The 17,772-nt window shown below is 36.7% G+C and overlaps 1 protein-coding gene across 2 annotated transcripts in view; it reads left to right on the top strand.

Annotated features, from left to right (window-relative positions):
* LOC139700671 (E3 ubiquitin-protein ligase SHPRH) overlaps positions 1-17,772 on the top strand; it is a 59,827-nt gene that overhangs the window by 9,694 nt on the left and 32,361 nt on the right. For both annotated transcript variants that reach the window (XM_071599133.1, XM_071599132.1), the window contains 9 exons: positions 2,152-2,223; positions 2,323-2,414; positions 2,593-2,767; positions 4,434-4,694; positions 6,176-6,291; positions 6,412-6,546; positions 9,645-9,832; positions 10,242-10,405; positions 11,370-11,540. In XM_071599133.1, coding sequence (XP_071455234.1) covers positions 2,152-2,223; positions 2,323-2,414; positions 2,593-2,767; positions 4,434-4,694; positions 6,176-6,291; positions 6,412-6,546; positions 9,645-9,832; positions 10,242-10,405; positions 11,370-11,540 — 1,374 coding nt within the window. The remainder of the gene's footprint in view (positions 1-2,151; positions 2,224-2,322; positions 2,415-2,592; positions 2,768-4,433; positions 4,695-6,175; positions 6,292-6,411; positions 6,547-9,644; positions 9,833-10,241; positions 10,406-11,369; positions 11,541-17,772) is intronic.

The following is a 17,772-nucleotide window of genomic DNA, read 5'->3' as shown; positions in this document are numbered from 1 at the left end:
TCTCAAAATGTTGATGCTGCCAATATTGGCAGTATGCTGCAAAATCTTCCTCCAACTAATTTAAATGGAATTTGGTTACTCCATTTGGTTTTATATTAACTGTTAAGGGGATTGAGATGGTGAGTTGGCTATTGTACTGGCTTCCCACCCAGAGGGCCCGGGTTCAAATCCCGGTGGTGTTGAATATTTTTCATTGGTATCTTGATCCCTACTTGAGGTGCTTTGTGGAGGGCACTTTGAGTGAGTACGCCGTCCGTCGGATGGAATGTTAAGCTGTGGACCCCTTGGCGTCTTTCGTAAGGAGTAGTCTAATGCCGTTGCCGGGTTTCTCTCTATCCTTCATCCTTTCCTGTCCATCCCTGATGGTGCAAATGACCTCAGCTGTCGGTCGCCTCCCCTCAAAACTACTACTATCAAATGTTAAAAAATTTAAACACTCCAACAGTAAGGATATTTATGGTCTGACTAATTCCCTAATGAAGAACATTATTGTGTTCATTGTAGAACCATTAGATATGTTAATCAACTTATTTTTTGAGACAGGAGATTTTCCAACTGGTTTAAAATATTCAAAAACAGTACCTGTCGATAAGAAAGGTAATAAAGGTGATTTAACTAATTACCGCCCCATTTCCAATGTCCCCATTTTTGGTAAAAAATTTTTAGTCAAATAATCTTTTCCAAATCATAGTATGGCTTTTGATCTGGGAAATCTACAGTTTTAGCTGTAGAGTCCATTATTAATTATGCCATAAGTGCATTTGAAGAGAAGGAATCAGTCTCCGTGGCACTATGTGATCTTAGTAAGACTTTCGACTGTGTTAATCACTCAATATTACTAACAAAGCTAAAATATTATGGTGTTAAGGGATTTGCACTGAAACTAATGAAGTCATATTTGGATGATCGCCACCAATTGATTGACCTTGATGGCAATCGATCTGCAGCTCTTAAAGTAAAAATGTGGTGTAACACAGGGCTCTGTGCTTGGCCCAGTACTTTTCATCATCATGATTAATGAATTGCCCTGTTTTATGTTACCCTCGTCTGTTTTATATGCTGGCGACACTACTTTAGTGCGAAAATGTAAACATCTAGAAGATGCAAAGGTACGATCTAGTGCTGTACGGAATGGTTTGATATTAATCATTTACATTTAAATACTAACAAAACTCTCCTACAAATCTGTCTACCCAGTTGAAATCGGACTGTATCCAGAGTTTCAAGAATAGGGTATATACCTGGTTACTTGCCCACCGACTTCAATCATTGGATGAATCCTTTTTTGACAATCTTCATCACATTTAAGAACTTGTATTTATATAATAAATGATATTTATATTGACAACATTTAATATGGTTGTATCATTTTTCAAAATGAATAAAGTTCTATAATTACCCTTATGGGCATTTGACTTGGGGTGTTAGGTGATCATCCATTAGATAAATTTGTGATTAATGATATTCCATACCATTTTGTTTTTGAAAAATTCAAATTTCATGCATGACATTTCGTACTAATGTGATCACCATTCGTGTCGGGATTAAGCTTGAATGATTTGTTACTATGTAAACATTTAAGTCATGCATGTTACGATTTAACTTCCTCAGTTTAGGTTATCCAAAAATATAAGATGGTTAATATAGTGATTAATAAACATTTCTACAAGTACTGGAGAAATTAGTGGATGTGCAAAAGAATGTTTATTTTACATTGTAGATTTGGGGAAGGCATGCCACAAGGTATATCAATTTAGTAGTTGAAGGATTTCAGACAATTTGTGGTAAATGAGCAGTTAATGAAAGCTATAAAATATATAAAACTAATAAATGGGGGTGTAGGAATGACTGAGGTCTTGATTGAAAGATTTTAACCTAGACATATGAAAGAAGGGTAATACCACTCTGAATATTGGATGCGTTTATGGATAAATATGTTAAAGATGATTGCAAGGGTAAGGTATTTCTATATTAACAGACATTGGTATTGTATGTTTTGGGAAAATTGTAACTAATTTTTGTTTGTGAGTGTTGTTGGTATCTATTTTGAAAAGCAATGTTTTGGAACATACCCAAAAATGTATTTTTAGCTTTGAGACATCAATGTTACGTAAAATTTAATGCAGTAAATATATCTTGTGTTCATTTCAGGTTGAAGAAGATGAAATGATAGATACGACTGATTCCAAAGAGACAGCCGACTGTGAATTCAGTTGTAAAATTGTAAGAAATGGGCATTACAAATTAGTTCTTGATTAATTATTATAATGTAATAAATATTTGAAGCAGATTTAATGATTATCTTTATTTGCCACATTACAGGAAGATGCCCCAGAAGAAAAGAAAAGTAAACCTAAAATGCGGAAGATTGTAAATCGTAAAGTGATGAAGGCTAAAAATCATAAGAATAAAAAGTTAGTTTTTGTTCTCATTAATTTTCGAAATTTTTTCATTCAGATGTGTTATACTTGGTGTCATAATAATAATGATTGGATAATGAGAAATATTTCATGATAATAATTTGTTGTTTTTAGTGTTTCAAAAAGTTGTTTGAGTGCACTTTTTTTTAGATGTATCTCTTTTCCTCTCCAGGAAAAAAATTAAAGGTTCGGATGTTCCTGAAAATTGTGATGAGAAGAAACCCAAAAGGAAAAGCAATGTAAAAGCTGCTGACAAATCTAAAAAGCCCAAGAAAAATGAATCAACTAATATGGCACTTCTGAATGAGTTGTATGAAAGTGCAATGGCAGAATATAATGTTACCAAGGCAAGAATGTTTCATCTAATTTCAGAATGCATGTGTGGAAACATTTTAAACTTTGAATTTCACAGTTAAGATGCTCTATGTATTTTTAGCATCCACTGTGACTAGTCGATGATTAATCATTTCTATTTTAATTTTACATAACTTATAGATTATTTGTAATAAATGGGATGTTTTTATTATATATTCAACTATTTAAAAAAAGGCCAAATTGAATGGTAAAAATTCAGTTAAAAATAATGCTTTGGAAGATTAACTTTGTATCACTTTCATTAGATATACAAGTATGTATTTTGATGCAAATGAATATTTAGTTCTGATATATATTGTCAAATAACATGTTTTGGGAGTGAGTATTATTGTGTGGAATTGAATGCCTCTTACCGCATCAATTATAGCGGAAACTCAGGTAACAGAGGTTTAAAAAACACCGTTGATATAAAAATTTTCATCACTGCATAAAGACATTTTATATTTTCTGCAGAAACATTTTGTGTTTTCTTTTTATATGTTCATGTACAAACTGAAAATGATAGTTCATATTTTCTAATAGGTCCAAGATTGTAATTTTCATCTTGTTGATTGTGTGAAAATAATTGAATTGTAGCAGGAAGATAATCAAATAAGCTTTGTTGAATACTCTTAATGGATTTAAAAAATCTAATTTCTTGATTTTCAATGAGATTTTGAGGATACCAACAGTTTCAATAACTGGTTTAACCAAGGCGATATTAGAGCTCACTTACTATTAAGCCAGACGGTGTGTGAATGTTCACAGATCAGGGTAGGTAGATCAGTTCCTTTCCCTGTGCTGCCTTCCCAGCTGGATCTGGTAGCTGAAATATTACACAGCTTACGGTGGAGATGAGGGTGCCCAAAAGCATCCCCAGGCATATAGGGGAATGAATTTTTAATGTTAAAAGATGCAAGGATTTGTGAATCTTTCAATTTTGTCGGCCTCTGAAATGCTTGACAGAAACTTTGTGGGAGAAAGATAATGCATTAAATTCTGAGACTAGCCAACATGCTATGGAGTAGGCTGGTCTGTTTATTGCAGAAACTATAGGTCTCATGGAACAATTGGTTTAATGGAGTTAGGGTAGTCAGTACAATTTTGGGACTGAAGAATTTCGGGGTATTGAAGGAGAATTTTAACTTTGGGTTTATTAGGTTGAGATGTGATTTGAGAGATGTTTTAGTTGTGAGACCATTTTGCTGGAGGATTTTTTTAATTTTACATGAATGTACCAGAATTGAGGAGTTTTTAGACTTTCAGTAGGTATTCTGTTTTTGTAGGATTACAATGGTATCACCATAATCTGCCTACAGTATTTTTGCGTTTTGGAATTAAGGGATTAGATTGTTTGGAAACGGCCATTGGAAGAGGTTTGTTTGGGTGGAGTTTGGGACAGGTTATCTTTAAGTTTGACAGAGCTGGAATTTCAAGTGGCATTTTTCAATGTTTCCAGCATGTATTTTAGAGCAAATTCAATGTCAACAATAAGGTCATCGAGCAGGGGGTTGGCTTGGTTTGAGGTAGAGTTGGAGGTCTTTTGTAAAGAGATTTGTGTGAAAAATACTTAAAAATATAAATAATCATAAATGATTCTTATATGATGATGCAGGATTGATTACATTCATTTTGATAATTTTATTGTATTATTTTCAGTTTCTTTATGACCCATCAGGTGCCATGAAAAGAAGAGAATTTTTCTTAACTAAAGTGTCTAAGAAGAGCTTATTTGAATGTACTTGTGGAATGAATGAAGTTGAGGCTGGTGGAATTGGGAACAATGCTCATTTATCATTTGAGTTGCAACAAGTTCAGTGCAATTCCTGTGATATGTGGCAGCATGCCCGCTGTGTGGGTTATGACCTAAGTGATCCATTTAGAGGCGAATATTATTGTCCCCTCTGCTGGCAAGAGAAGGTAAGTTCTGTAGAAGTATCAAGTGCCAGATAATCTCATCACAAGAGCATGAATGCACACTCAAGAGTGAAGAGTAAGTTCACATTGTGAAGTGAAAAGTAATTGGGCATCTAGAGTGAATGTAGAGAATGATACTAGCCTCCTGAAATCCAGACCATCCCCTTCTCCACCAAATTAGATCCAATTTTGAGTACTTTATGTAGAATCTGGGATTCAAGTTACCAAAAATGTGTTTTCACCTAAGCATAATTCCTTACAAATTCCAAAGAAACTGCGAGAGATGCCGCAACAGTAACCTTTAACGGAGTCATCCGCTAATGTGCATTTCAATGCAACAATTTCAGAGTGTAAAAATCATTCGCCTTGACTGGGATTCGAACCCAGATCCCTCAATATCCGGTCGAGTGCTTTAACCACTTAAGCTACCGAGGCGTCCTCTTAAACTCTGAAATTTTGGGGCTTTTAAAGGAACAAGATGTTGTGACGAAATACCTTTAAAAGCCCCAAAATTTCAGAGTTTAAGAGGACGCCTCGGTAGCTTAAGTGGCTAAAGCACTCGACCGGATATTGAGGGATCTGGGTTCGAATCCCAGTCAAGGCGAATGATTTTTACACTCTGAAATTGTTGCATTGAGATAATTCCTTACAGTTACTTTTTTCTGTAAATATCCATAGTCATAATAATATTGGCCCAGTGGTCTGGTGGAAAATTAAGAGGGTTACTTGCTCTAGGGTCGTGGTTTCAAATCTGGATTGTGCTTCTCCTTAAAGTTTATTTTCCCCCAAGATGAGACCTAGCTCAATGAATTTCCATAGGGGATTGAGATGGTGCAGGGGCTAACGTACTGGCTTCCCACCCTGAGGGCGCGGGTTCAAATCCCGGCGGTGTTGAATATTTTTCAGATGTATCTCGATCCCTACTTGAGGTGCTTTGTGGAGGGCACTTTTTTGTGGAGGGAGTGAGTACGCCGTCCGTCGGATGGGACGTTGAACTGCGGACCCCTTGGTGCCTTTTGTAAAGAGTAGGCGAATGCCGACGCCGGGTTTCTCTCCACCCTTCATCCTTTCCTGTCCATCCCCTATGGCACAAATGACCATAGCTGTCGGTTGCCTCCCCTCAAAACTACTATGAATTTCCAAATTCAAAAAGTTGCCATGAAAATCCTTTGATCCATTTTTGAGAAACAATTTACCTAAATATAACCACACTTGGTGAAAAATAACTTTATATATGTGTGTCCTTTTCATTAACATGAAAATCATGTGTATATAGGGTAACATGTTCTTCTGAATGTGTATAAATATATTAATTTTTTGCTGCAATGAGGCATTCTTTTTATCGGAAGTGTGGGGTGTTAGTCATTAATATTTCAAAAGATAATGTCAATGGTCAAACTGACTTGATTTGGAATTGAATGTGTGAATTCTCGAACTACTACTGCCGCTGTGATCTCTAATTCTTTTTCATCTGTTGATTTCAGGATTTGGTTACTTCTGGTGCCACCCTAATTGTTTCACCTTTCTCGATAGCCTTCCAATGGATGGATGAAATTCAACGCCACATAGAAAAAGAAGATCTTAAAGTCCTTTACTATAAGTATGAATATAGTTGCCTGGAACCAATTTAATTTATCATGTTTTATTTTAAGAAATATTATTCATGACATAGTTTTTATTGGACCATTGCTAACATTATTTTATTTCTTGCTGTCTAAAGAAGAGAACAAGATAATGGCTTCATCCAACCTCGAGTCTTGGCACGAAATGACATTGTGATAGTCTCCTATGAAACTTTAACCAAGGAACTTGACTATTTAGATATCCCTCATTGTAATAGTGATGACGGTCGTCGGTAAGTTTTTTAAAAGAATGATGCAATGAAAACTTTTTGTTTTGGTGTGAATTTTGAAGGATTTTGAATTGGCCTTAATCACAACTACTAACATCCATCCATTTATTGATGTGGTATCCATTCTTACTGCAGTTAATGTATTTGGTGTTTTCTGCTAACCATAAAAAGTAGAGGAAGTAAATTAATGAATTGGTAACATTGTCACAATTTTTCAAAATTTTGTTCCTTGTCAAATAAATAATGTAAATGACATCGATGTTTTCCACCATAAAATATATTTTCAGCCTTCACTATCCCCATTTTCCTCCTATCAATCTATTTTTACTAGTGGTTGTGAAATATAAACAGTTCATACTTAAATGTATACTGAATTCATAATTGCTCAGTGTGGTATGCTTGAAAATATTCATTGATAAATGGCATAATTGTAAATATACTGTATGCTAATAGACCTGGGTCATATTTAAATTCAATGAATCAACATTTTGAAATTTAAATTCCATTGTTCAACTCTTTTGCAAATTGAATCGTCATGGTTCCCCATAATTTTTTTTTATTGTGGCCGTCAACATTGCATTTCTTCGCAGTATTTCTTCCACCCACTTTTTCTGCCTCTTTTGTATTTCATCCTACAACTTTGTCTCATCTCTTACTATATTTAAAATTTGATTATTATATTTCCTTTATAATCAATTTATGTTCTCCATTCTTCATCAGTTTTGTTGATGATTTACTCCTCGTTTGACGTGAATTGTTTTCTGTTGAGCCATTTTTTCAATTTTGGGAATAAAAAAAGTCACTGGGGGTCAAATCTGGTGGATTTTTTCACAATTTGAACTTTAATTCCATTATTTTTGCTATTTAAACTGTGTGGGTTTGCACTCATTCATCATCTTGGTGGGAAAGAATTTTTTTCTTTGCCAAATGAGTATGTTTATCCTTGATTACTTTTCTCAACCAGTGCAAAAACAATGCAAATTACTCTCCAGTTATCGTCTGTCCTTTTTGCTAGCATGTATTTGATGTAGATGACTCTGAGTGCATCCAAAAAACCATGGCATCTCCTTTTCTGCTGATTTCACTATCTTCACCTTCTTCGTAATCAGATTTGCTTTACAAACCCACTGAATCAACTGGCCTTCTTCTCTTGAGTATAGTAGTGTATCCATGTTTTGACCACAGTTATGTATTGACGCAGGAACTCTTCAGGATTGTGATGGGAATGCTCCAAACCAGCCTCTGAATCAACCACACGATTGCTTTTATTCTTTACTGAGAGCAAACGGGGTGCCCTTCTTGCTGAGATTTTTCTCACATCCAATTTTTTATGCAAAATTGAAAACACTCTTCCTTATGATAGGCCTTAATTATTTCATGAATTTTTATTTGCCAATCACTCCAACTGTATCGTGGGTTTTGTTTTAGCCAAATCTTGTTTTTTTGAGGAAGTCACTTCCACTGGATGTCCCAAAAGATGTTCATCTTTATATGGCCATGTTAAAACTCATTTATCCCATTGTAAACAGACAAATACAGCAGTGGATGTGCCAAAAACTTCATCCATTCAGCTTTAGTATCTATCAGCGTTAAGTCTTTTGAAAAGAATTTTTTAATCACTGCATGAAACATTTCATTCCATTTTTATAAATAGACATATAGTCAAATATTTATCTTAATTCATTCAGGCATTCACAAGTTACAGTTATTATTTTTAAAGCTCTTGTCTGCCCCTAAGATAGGTCACCCTCTACCTACAGGGTTCGTCTGGAAAATAAGTGTACTGAGCTCAGGAAAAAAAATTTATTACACTTTTACATATCTTAAGCTAATATTCCTCAAAATAGGACCCTTGTGAGTCGATATACTTGTTCCAGCGGCGTTCCCATTCCTGGAACGCTCCCGCGAAGGCATCATCGGGAACCTCTCGAAGACTCGTCGTAGACCTCTTCTCTGCCCTCCATGAACATCTTGTGCCACCGAAAGATCATGTTTCTGGACATGGCTGACTCCCCGTAAGCCTGGTTAATCATACCGACAGTTTCGGTAGACGATTTCCCAAGCTTTACCGCAAATTTGATGGAATAACGCTGCTCCAAAAACTTCGGCATCGCGTTCCATGACGTGGGTTGAGCGTGGAGGTTCGCGTTAACAGAGCTCCTCACTACACCACAGCTCGGAGCCGACTGCCTTTTTCAGCGTCGCTTGCCAACATACCCCCCTCCAATCGCAGCCCGTCAAAGCGGCGCGCCCAGCCCAGGAGTCAGTACACTTATTTTCTGGACGAACCCTGTAAGTTTGATGTTTCAATCAACCATGAAAATGAAACCATGTGATGGATATAGCTAGAAACTTACTGCAGTGTTGTGAAAGACGAGGCTTACTAAAAGTAAACTTTTCCAATGCCATGAGTACTATCTCTTGGATTTTCTAAGGACTTATTGAAGGACCCATCTACCAAGTTTTAGAATTATATGTGGGACAATCCATTCTACCCTAGGAAACAAAACTAGGAGGACATCTGCCTAAAATTTTACAAAATGACTGCTGTTGCAACATTATTATATTCAAGCAAAACATAGGGTCTAAGGGAAATGAATGGAAAAATACAGTTATATCTGCAAAATTGAAGCATCTGAGATGATATCAAGGGTGCACCCTCATAAATAGACAAATAAATGAAAGCAGGAAAGAATGAAAAACCTATTTATTAAATCGTAAGGTCAAAGAATACATGGCCCTGAAGGTAGTGCAGCTATTTAAATCTTGCATCAGAAAGTAGACTATCCATTGCAGACCTCGGATATAATCCTAAAGGGAATTGAGACTTTGGTTGTATTGCTCTTTAATGCTCCTTTTCATTCCTTAATTCATCTATTAGATCTTCATTATCCATTTCCAGCACCATGTTTTGAAGGCCTTCATACTTGTCTAGTTTGTTTTTGTTGTTTAAAATTGGGCTCTATCAGACTTTGGACGAAGAGTTTTAACATTTCCTTTCATATTCACTACCCCTTGGCTGCTAAATCCCTGTCTTAATTGTTGTAGCACATTTTAAAATGTAAGAAATAAAAAAAAAAGTATTTGCATTTATTTAATAGGCTGAGGTATGCCAAGCGATTTATGGCTATCCCGTCCCCAATCACGCGGGTGCAGTGGTGGAGGATATGTTTGGATGAAGCTCAGATGGTAGAAATGACATCAACTAAGACTGCAGAAATGGCCCTGAGACTGTCTGCTGTGCACCGCTGGTGCATAACAGGAACACCCATTCAAAGATCTTTAAATGGTTAGCTACTCTTTTTCTTTTGGTTTTTCATGAAAGTTGACATAGTTTTGTTTTTTTTATCTCGGTGTGGTGTGAGAAAGCAATTTTATTGAGTATTTAATGTAAGTTTTCAGAAAATTATATTAAAAAATAAATTTTTGAAATATGTTTTGTGGAAATATTGCCATTTATGAAATTTAATTCATGTAATTTGACTGCTATGAAATTCTCATGTTGTTCTTTTAATGTCTGCATTTTATTTTGTGAGTTATTCATAGATTACTGGATGAGGCAGTCTGTATCTGTTCCAATCAGTTATAACGTTTCCTGGAAATAACTTAAACAGTCTTAATTTAATGTTTTTGTGTGATAGAGTATTTATTTTCTCTGAAGGTTTATTTATTTTGGTGTGGATTGTTAAATCTTTCAGATCTGTATGGTTTGGTGCTTTTCCTCGATTATTTTCCATACTGTGTGCAGCTGTATTGGAATAGCCTTCTTTACCACCCTTATCTGTTGGGTGAGAGGAAACCATTTTATGAAGCCTTGTGCAATGTTATGTGGAGGTCATGCAAAAAGGATGTGCTTGACCAGGTATTTATGTAGATGTTCTTATTTAGATATTGGTTGAGGAGCAGTGATGGAAATTATCATCGATGAAAAAATATATCAAAGGAGCCTGTTGTCATACCTGTAACCGCCTGTTGAAATTTAATGGGGTAAATTAGAATGGGTTCGAAATAATTCATTTTTAAGCAATCACTGTTTCTTCTTTGAAAACAGATAATGCTCATGTCATAAGGCAAAATTTTAATGTTTTTCATTACCAAGTGTTTTCAAAATCATTTCATTTTCAGATATCCAGTGATTGTGCCTAATAATGCATTTGTGTATTATAACTTCTGCTTGATGTGTATAGGCATAGGCACTTTACCATAATGTTTATTCACATAATCTCATTACTAAATATTCCCAATTTCTGTTTATTCTGCTTTTATCTCTAACAGATGATTCCATACTATCGTAAGCTATCTTTGTCAAGTCATAATCATTACAACTTCTACAAACTACCTTTTTGCTCCCTGAGCTGACAAGTTCAAATTAGCTTTATCATAAACCAATTCTTAATTGGTAGGAAGTAAGCCAATCTCACCATAATTTGCAATGTTAATACTCCTTCTGATATAAATTCTACAGCCTGAAGCATCTGTATTCCATTGACAACTATATAGAATAAGTCATGATGAAAAATTCAGCAGCATACATGTAGTATTTCTTGTCTGCTTTCTTTTAAAATTGGTTTATTCTTATCAATAAATTTTTGTATCTAATTAATCATTTTGAAAATGAGAAAATAAGAGTGGAACAAATGTTAATAGTTATTTTTCCTTAATTTTCAACAATTGCATATCAGGAAGAATTTTTTTAATATACCAATAGTTATTTTTGCATTTGCAGTGTATGAATTCAGTGATAATCTCAGAGTTATGTGTAATTTTATTGATTTCCACTATCTTTTATGTATTCACAAGAGTGGATATTTCTGTTTTCATTACAGATTCGAATACCGCCACAACGTGAAAAAATTTACTGGCTGAAATTTTGTCCGACTGAATTGCATTTTTATCGAAAACAGCATATCCACTGTTCAAGGAGTGCATTAGCAGCACTTGCTCCTTTTAAAGACAATATTAAACTTGATTCACTTGATCGAAAGTCGCTGTCAAAGGTAAGTAGTATTTGGAAAGTGAGTTATATGAAAATTCCATTTGCTGGTGATTTGAAAAGTTCATTTGGTTTCCCATTTCAGCCCAGAGAATAATTAGGGATCTTGTATTATCTTGTTCTTATGATATGTATAAAATAAAACCTATGAAAAACGTATGTATATCCGTACATTCCCTACTCAGAAGGTCTCTCTGCTCTCTAATACTATCTCTCCCAGTACCCTGAGCCACACTTACCCAGAAATGATTTTCTCCTTAGCCTTTCCGAGTTCTTCCTTACCGGTAATTCCTTCTCCTACAACGATAAATTCTTCTTGATAATCAAGGTTTGTGCCATGGGCAGCAGGTATAGCCCTTCCTCTGCAAACATCTTTCTTGGTCGCTTTGAGATAAAATTCCTTTTAAAACAACCCTTGAAACTTCTATTGTGGCTCAAATGTATCGATGATATTTTCCTTCCATGGCCACATAAAAAGAAAGGCTTTGTCCTCTGTCTCCTTCAATTCTACAGTTTCCTCCCCCCAAATCACCTTCCTGGATGTAAACATATCATTATTAGACTAAACATTTCATACTTCTGTCCTTTTACATAGGCCAATGTTCCACACCACTGAACATTAGGATTAACAACCACCGCGCCTCGTGCAATCCCTCCCCCCCTCTCCATGGGTCTCCCCATCCCTAAACATGCTTCCCATCATAATACCCCTTCCAAACAGTGTTACAATGTTTCCGTCCTAGCGTCCCTTCCCACATCCAATAACCCTATAGAATTAAAAACTCTTGAAATGGCATTTATTTACCTCTGTATGGCCTATCAGCATCCGGGCCTCAATGTCGTTCACTGATGGGAGTGGCCTAAAATTGTTACTTTGTGGAAGCGATGCATATTGGAGAGTTGAACACTTTGTTTTTCCGCATGAGTTTTGGTGTGTGTGGCCTTTGTTTCGAATTGCAGAGTCTTGATCAAGACTACGTAAGTTGAAACCTGGGTCTTGGATGTTGCAATAGTTGCGGTGAGCAGATTGTTTTCTTTTCCGATTTAGTGTCAATTCCACCTCCTCCCTTTCCCTCCTTCCCTATCTCCGCTCCCCTCTAGCCTCTCCTCTCCCTTTCCTCTCCCCAACCATTCTTCTCACCCCTCCTCCGCCTCCCGTTCTACCCTTCCCCTGGCCCCCTTCCCTTTCTCTCGCAAACCTCACCTCTACTATTCCAACAGTCATTACTTCTCTATCTTCCGATGAAGACAGTAGAATTCCGTCGAAATTATCAAGAAAAAGCGTGTGAGTGATCCTTTTTTTGTGTTTCTATATTGTTTGTTACTGTTAATGTACTATTCGGCACTTCCGTGTTACGTCTACAAAAGAAATTTTATATATATATATATTTCTATATATATAAAATATACATTTATATATATTATATATATATAATATATATAAATATATATTATATATATAAATGTATATTATATATAATATATATAAATGTATATTTTATATATATATATATATATATATATATATATATATATATATATATATATATATTTCTATATATATATAAAATATACATTTATATATATTATATATAATATACATTTATATATATAATATATATTTATATATATTATATATATATAATATATATTTATATATATAATATATCCCTCCCCGGACTACAACCTTGACGTGGTGGAAGGGCTTGTGCGTTCCGATGACCCCTAGAGCTGTGCTGGCGGTAGTAATAAAAATTGCTCCTGGTAGGGTCACCCATGCCAGATAGGTCGAAGGTTAGCAGCCAGACGAAAAGTAGTCCACGCAGCGTCTGTTCCTCAGGTAGGCGGCTGCAATGGCATCTGACCCCAGTGGGGCGGCCAGTAAGTGATGGTGTCACGTTAAAAACACTATTGAGGAAGGCAACGGGAAACCACCTCAATTATCATTCCCAAGAAAAATATGATGGACAATAGAGATATTTTGAGTCCTGGCAACCACGGGGCTCGGCCCAATCGGCCGTGTGTCGTGCCCGGCAGCAGGGGAGGCAAGGCTTCCGCGGTCGTCATCCCACGAAACCCTTGCGGGGGAAAACCGGCAGCAACAGGGCAGAAGACGCAGGAGAAGAAGACCAAATTAGTTAGAATAGGAACGTGGAATGTTAGGACAATGATGAGGACAGGGAAATTGGAGAATGTTAAGCGAGAGATGGAAAGGGGAAATATAGATATTTTAGGTCTATGCGAGGTGAGATGGAAAGATAACGGGGATTACTGGAGTGATAAGTATAGAATAATATATAGCGGTGGGGACGAGAGCCAACGAGGGGTTGCCATAGTATTAAATGAAGAGGTAGGAAGAAGCATAGTCAACCTAGAGCTGGTAACGGATAGAATACTAATAGTGGAGATAAAAGCAGAACCGACGAACTTAGTTATTATTCAGGTATACATGCCACCGAGCAACCATAAGGAAGAAGAGGTCGATAGGATATACGATCAGTTAGAGGACATAATCGCGTGTGTGCCTGCAGGGAAACATTTGATAGTGATGGGGGATTGGAATGCAACGGTAGGCGAAGGAAGAGATGGTGATGAGGTGGGAAGGTATGGTTTAGGCACGAGGAATGACCGCGGGGAGAAAGCAGTTGAGTTCTGCAGGAGACAGGGGTTAGTCATCACCAACACTTGGTTTAGACACCACAAAAGACGCAGGTATACATGGGAAATACCAGGTGACTCAGGAAGATATCAGCTAGATTATATCCTGGTTAGACACAGGTTTAGGAACAGTGTGATAAATTCCCACAGCTTCCCGGGAGCGGATGCGACTCAGACCACAATTTAGTTGTTATGAAATGTAGCGTACGTTTCAAAAAGATAAGGCAGGGGCGGCGAGTTAGAAAATGGAATGTAGAAGCATTAAATGGGTTGAAAAGGAAGGAATACAAACAGGCGGTAGAGAAAATCATGGAGGATGGCAAAGGGCTTAGTACTATCGAAGAAAAATGGGAAATGATCTAGAAAGGATTGTCTAAAGCCGCAAAAGACACTATTGGAACCGTTAACGCTAAAAGGACTACGAAACCATGGATCACGGATGAGATGATTACAAAGATGGATGAGCTGCGAAAATGGAAGAATCCCAGTCAAGGCGAATGATTTTTACTCTCTGAAATTGTTGCATTGGAAGGTAATAGTTGACGCAGGAAAGATGCAAGAGAGATGGAAGGAGTATATAGAAGAACTGTTTAGTAAAGAACTCAGACCAACAAAGTTAGACATTGAAAAAGAAAATGACGTAGAGGAAGACAGCTTAGGTCCAGGCATACTAGACAATGAGATAGAAAGGGCATTAAGGGAGATGAAACTAAATAAGGCCGTGGGGGTAGATAACATTCCCGTGGAACTTTTAAAATGCTTAGGAAAATGTGGGAGGAAGAGGCTATATGGGCTGATCTGTAGTATTTATGAGGAGGGAATCTGGCCGGAAGACTTTGTGAGATCAGTTTTAGTTCCTATTCCGAAAAAGGTAAAGGCCACGTCATGTGAGGACTATAGGACAATTAGTTTGATATCCCACGCAGCTAAAGTTGTTCTCAGGATCATAAACAAAAGGATAGAGAGTAGGGCAAATGATTACTTAGGGGATGATCAGTTCGGGTTTAGGAAGGGGAGATGTACGCGTGATGCCATTGCAGTAATGAGATTATTAATCAAGAGGAATATAGAACACAACCAGGAGTTATTTGCCTGTTTCGTAGATTTCGAAAAAGTGTTTGATAGAGTGAATTAGGAAAAACTAATGAGTATATTGCAGAAAATAGGAATAGATTGGAGGGAAAGGAGGCTAATCCGCAACCTGTACATGTCTCAGACTGCTCAGATGCGGGTGGGAAACGGGCAGTCAGGATGGGCAGTGTTAGGAAGGGGTGTAAGGCAGGGTTGGCCATTATCACCGTTGCTGTTCAACCTGTATGCCGAGGAAACGATCAAAGAGGCATGGGAAGAACTCGAGGTAGGAATGAAAGTGGGCGGGGAATTCGTAAAATCAGTGAGGTTTGCTGATGACCAAGCTTTAGTTTGTCAGTCAGCCAAGGGGCTGCAAGCATTGCTGAGTGAATTGGAAATTCAGTGCGACAGGTATGGGATGAGAATCAATATTAATAAAACAAAGGTTATGCGATATTCTAGAAAGAAAAAGGCCAAGCTTAACATTAAAATAGGTGGGCAAAAAATAGAGCAGGTAGAACAGTTTACGTATCTTGGTAGTGTTTTGGACCAACACGGTCAAAGTAGTATGGACGTAAGGAGAAGAATTGCACTAGGCAAAGAGACTTTCACAAGGAGGAGGGAGTTGATGACAGGGACTTTGAGTAAGGATGTTAAGAAAAGACTCGTAAAAACTTTGATATGGAGCGTAGCTATGTATGGTGCGGAAACGTGGTCATTGAAGCAGGAGGATAGACGTAGATTGGAGGCTTTTGAAATGTGGGTGTGGAGAAGAATGGAGAAGGTGAAATGGACAGAGAGGAAAACAAATGAGGAAGTACTTGGTATGGTGGGCGAAGAGAGGGGTTTGTTGGGAGAAATCCTATGGAGGCAAGAAAAGTGGATGAAGGGGGTATCGATCGGCAGTGGGATATATATATATATATCATATATATATATATATATGATATATATATATATATATTTATTTATATATATATATATATATATATATATACCTGGCTTTTCACGGGTTAGGGAGAAACAATAATATAAATATACTACATAAATAAAAACAACAAATAATAAAGTACAATAATACAGGTACACTACTTCATACAAATTTAAGAATCTTTTTTATTTAACACCTGTTTATAAACTACATTTTTTGTTTCATATCCAGAAAAAAGAATATATAAATTTTTAGGCGAACCTACTCTGGAGCAAGCAACATAAAGTTGCCCGTGGCTAAAACATGGCGATCTTAGATCAACACCACAAAACTTTAAAGACTGTCCCTGTGATTTATAAATGATAATTGAAAAAGCTAGCCGGACTGGAAACTGTTATCTTTTAAAGTTGAAGGGAAGATCAGTTGGGATTAGAGGTATCCGTGGAATAAAAATTATTTCACCTTTTCCTTTTCCAGTTAAAATGACTGCCTGGATTATATTTTTCATTAATTTTGTCGCACACAATCGTGTCCCATTGCAGAGTTTTGGTGGATCTAAATTTCGCAATAAAATGATTGGAGATCCTACTTTAAGTATAAGGCGATGTTGTGGCAATCCAGCTGGATCAAGTGAATTTAGGAATTCCGTTGGATAATTGACGGCTTCGTCAGCATCCACTACGGTATCAAACGATTTATATTCAATCACGTCTCCTGGCAGCATGGCTAGTATCTCCTTGTTAATTTCATTAACATCATCGTTCTTAGAAGCAAGAATGGCTCTTTCTCGCAACCATTCTAAATTTTTATAATTTTGATTAACGTTAGGATAGACTGCTTGTATCATATCGCGGACAGTTTTCACCGATACACATAAATCTGATGACAATTTTATCATACCAGATGCTTCAATAACTAATCTATCTTCTCCAATCTCCAAAAGTTTATTTGCAAAATTTTGAGCATTCCCATCTCTTAAGAGGATTCGCATGTTTTGTTTAAGGCTAATTTCTTGGACATGATTCCATAGAACAGAATGTTTTAAACAGGCATAAATTTCATCGGCTGGAGTCGATTTTGGAATGACAGGCAGAGTTTGACGGAAGTCTCCACACAGGAGTACCAGAACTCCTCCCATTAAACTGCAGTTTCCTCTAAGATCTTGAAGTGTTGCGTTGAGGGCCTCAAGAGATTTTTTATGAGCCATCGTACACTCATCCCATACTATCAATTTACATTCTATAAGAACTTGTGCCTGGCCGCTTGTTTTATTTATATGACATGTGGGATTTTTTTGTCGGGAAATATTAAGTGGCAACTTAAGGGCAGAGTGGGCTGTTCTTCCTCCTTCCATTAATGTCGCTGCAATACCTGAAGATGCAACGGTAGAGCAATTTCTCCATGAACCCTGATTTCAGCGAGAACTAAATTAATTAAAAATGTTTTTCCCGTGCCACCAGCAGCATCAAGAAAAATGATACCTCCTTCTTGTTTATCTACTTGATCCATTATTGTTTCGTACGCGAATTTCTAATCTTCATTAAGAAGTGTCTTTTTATCCGCGATGTATGCTTCT

The sequence above is a fragment of the Hetaerina americana genome, unplaced genomic scaffold (assembly GCF_022747635.1).
Source record: "Hetaerina americana unplaced genomic scaffold, ioHetAmer1.1.p SCAF_106, whole genome shotgun sequence".
In the NCBI taxonomy this organism is placed as follows: domain Eukaryota; kingdom Metazoa; phylum Arthropoda; class Insecta; order Odonata; family Calopterygidae; genus Hetaerina; species Hetaerina americana.
This window is presented reverse-complemented; position numbering and strand designations above follow the sequence as displayed.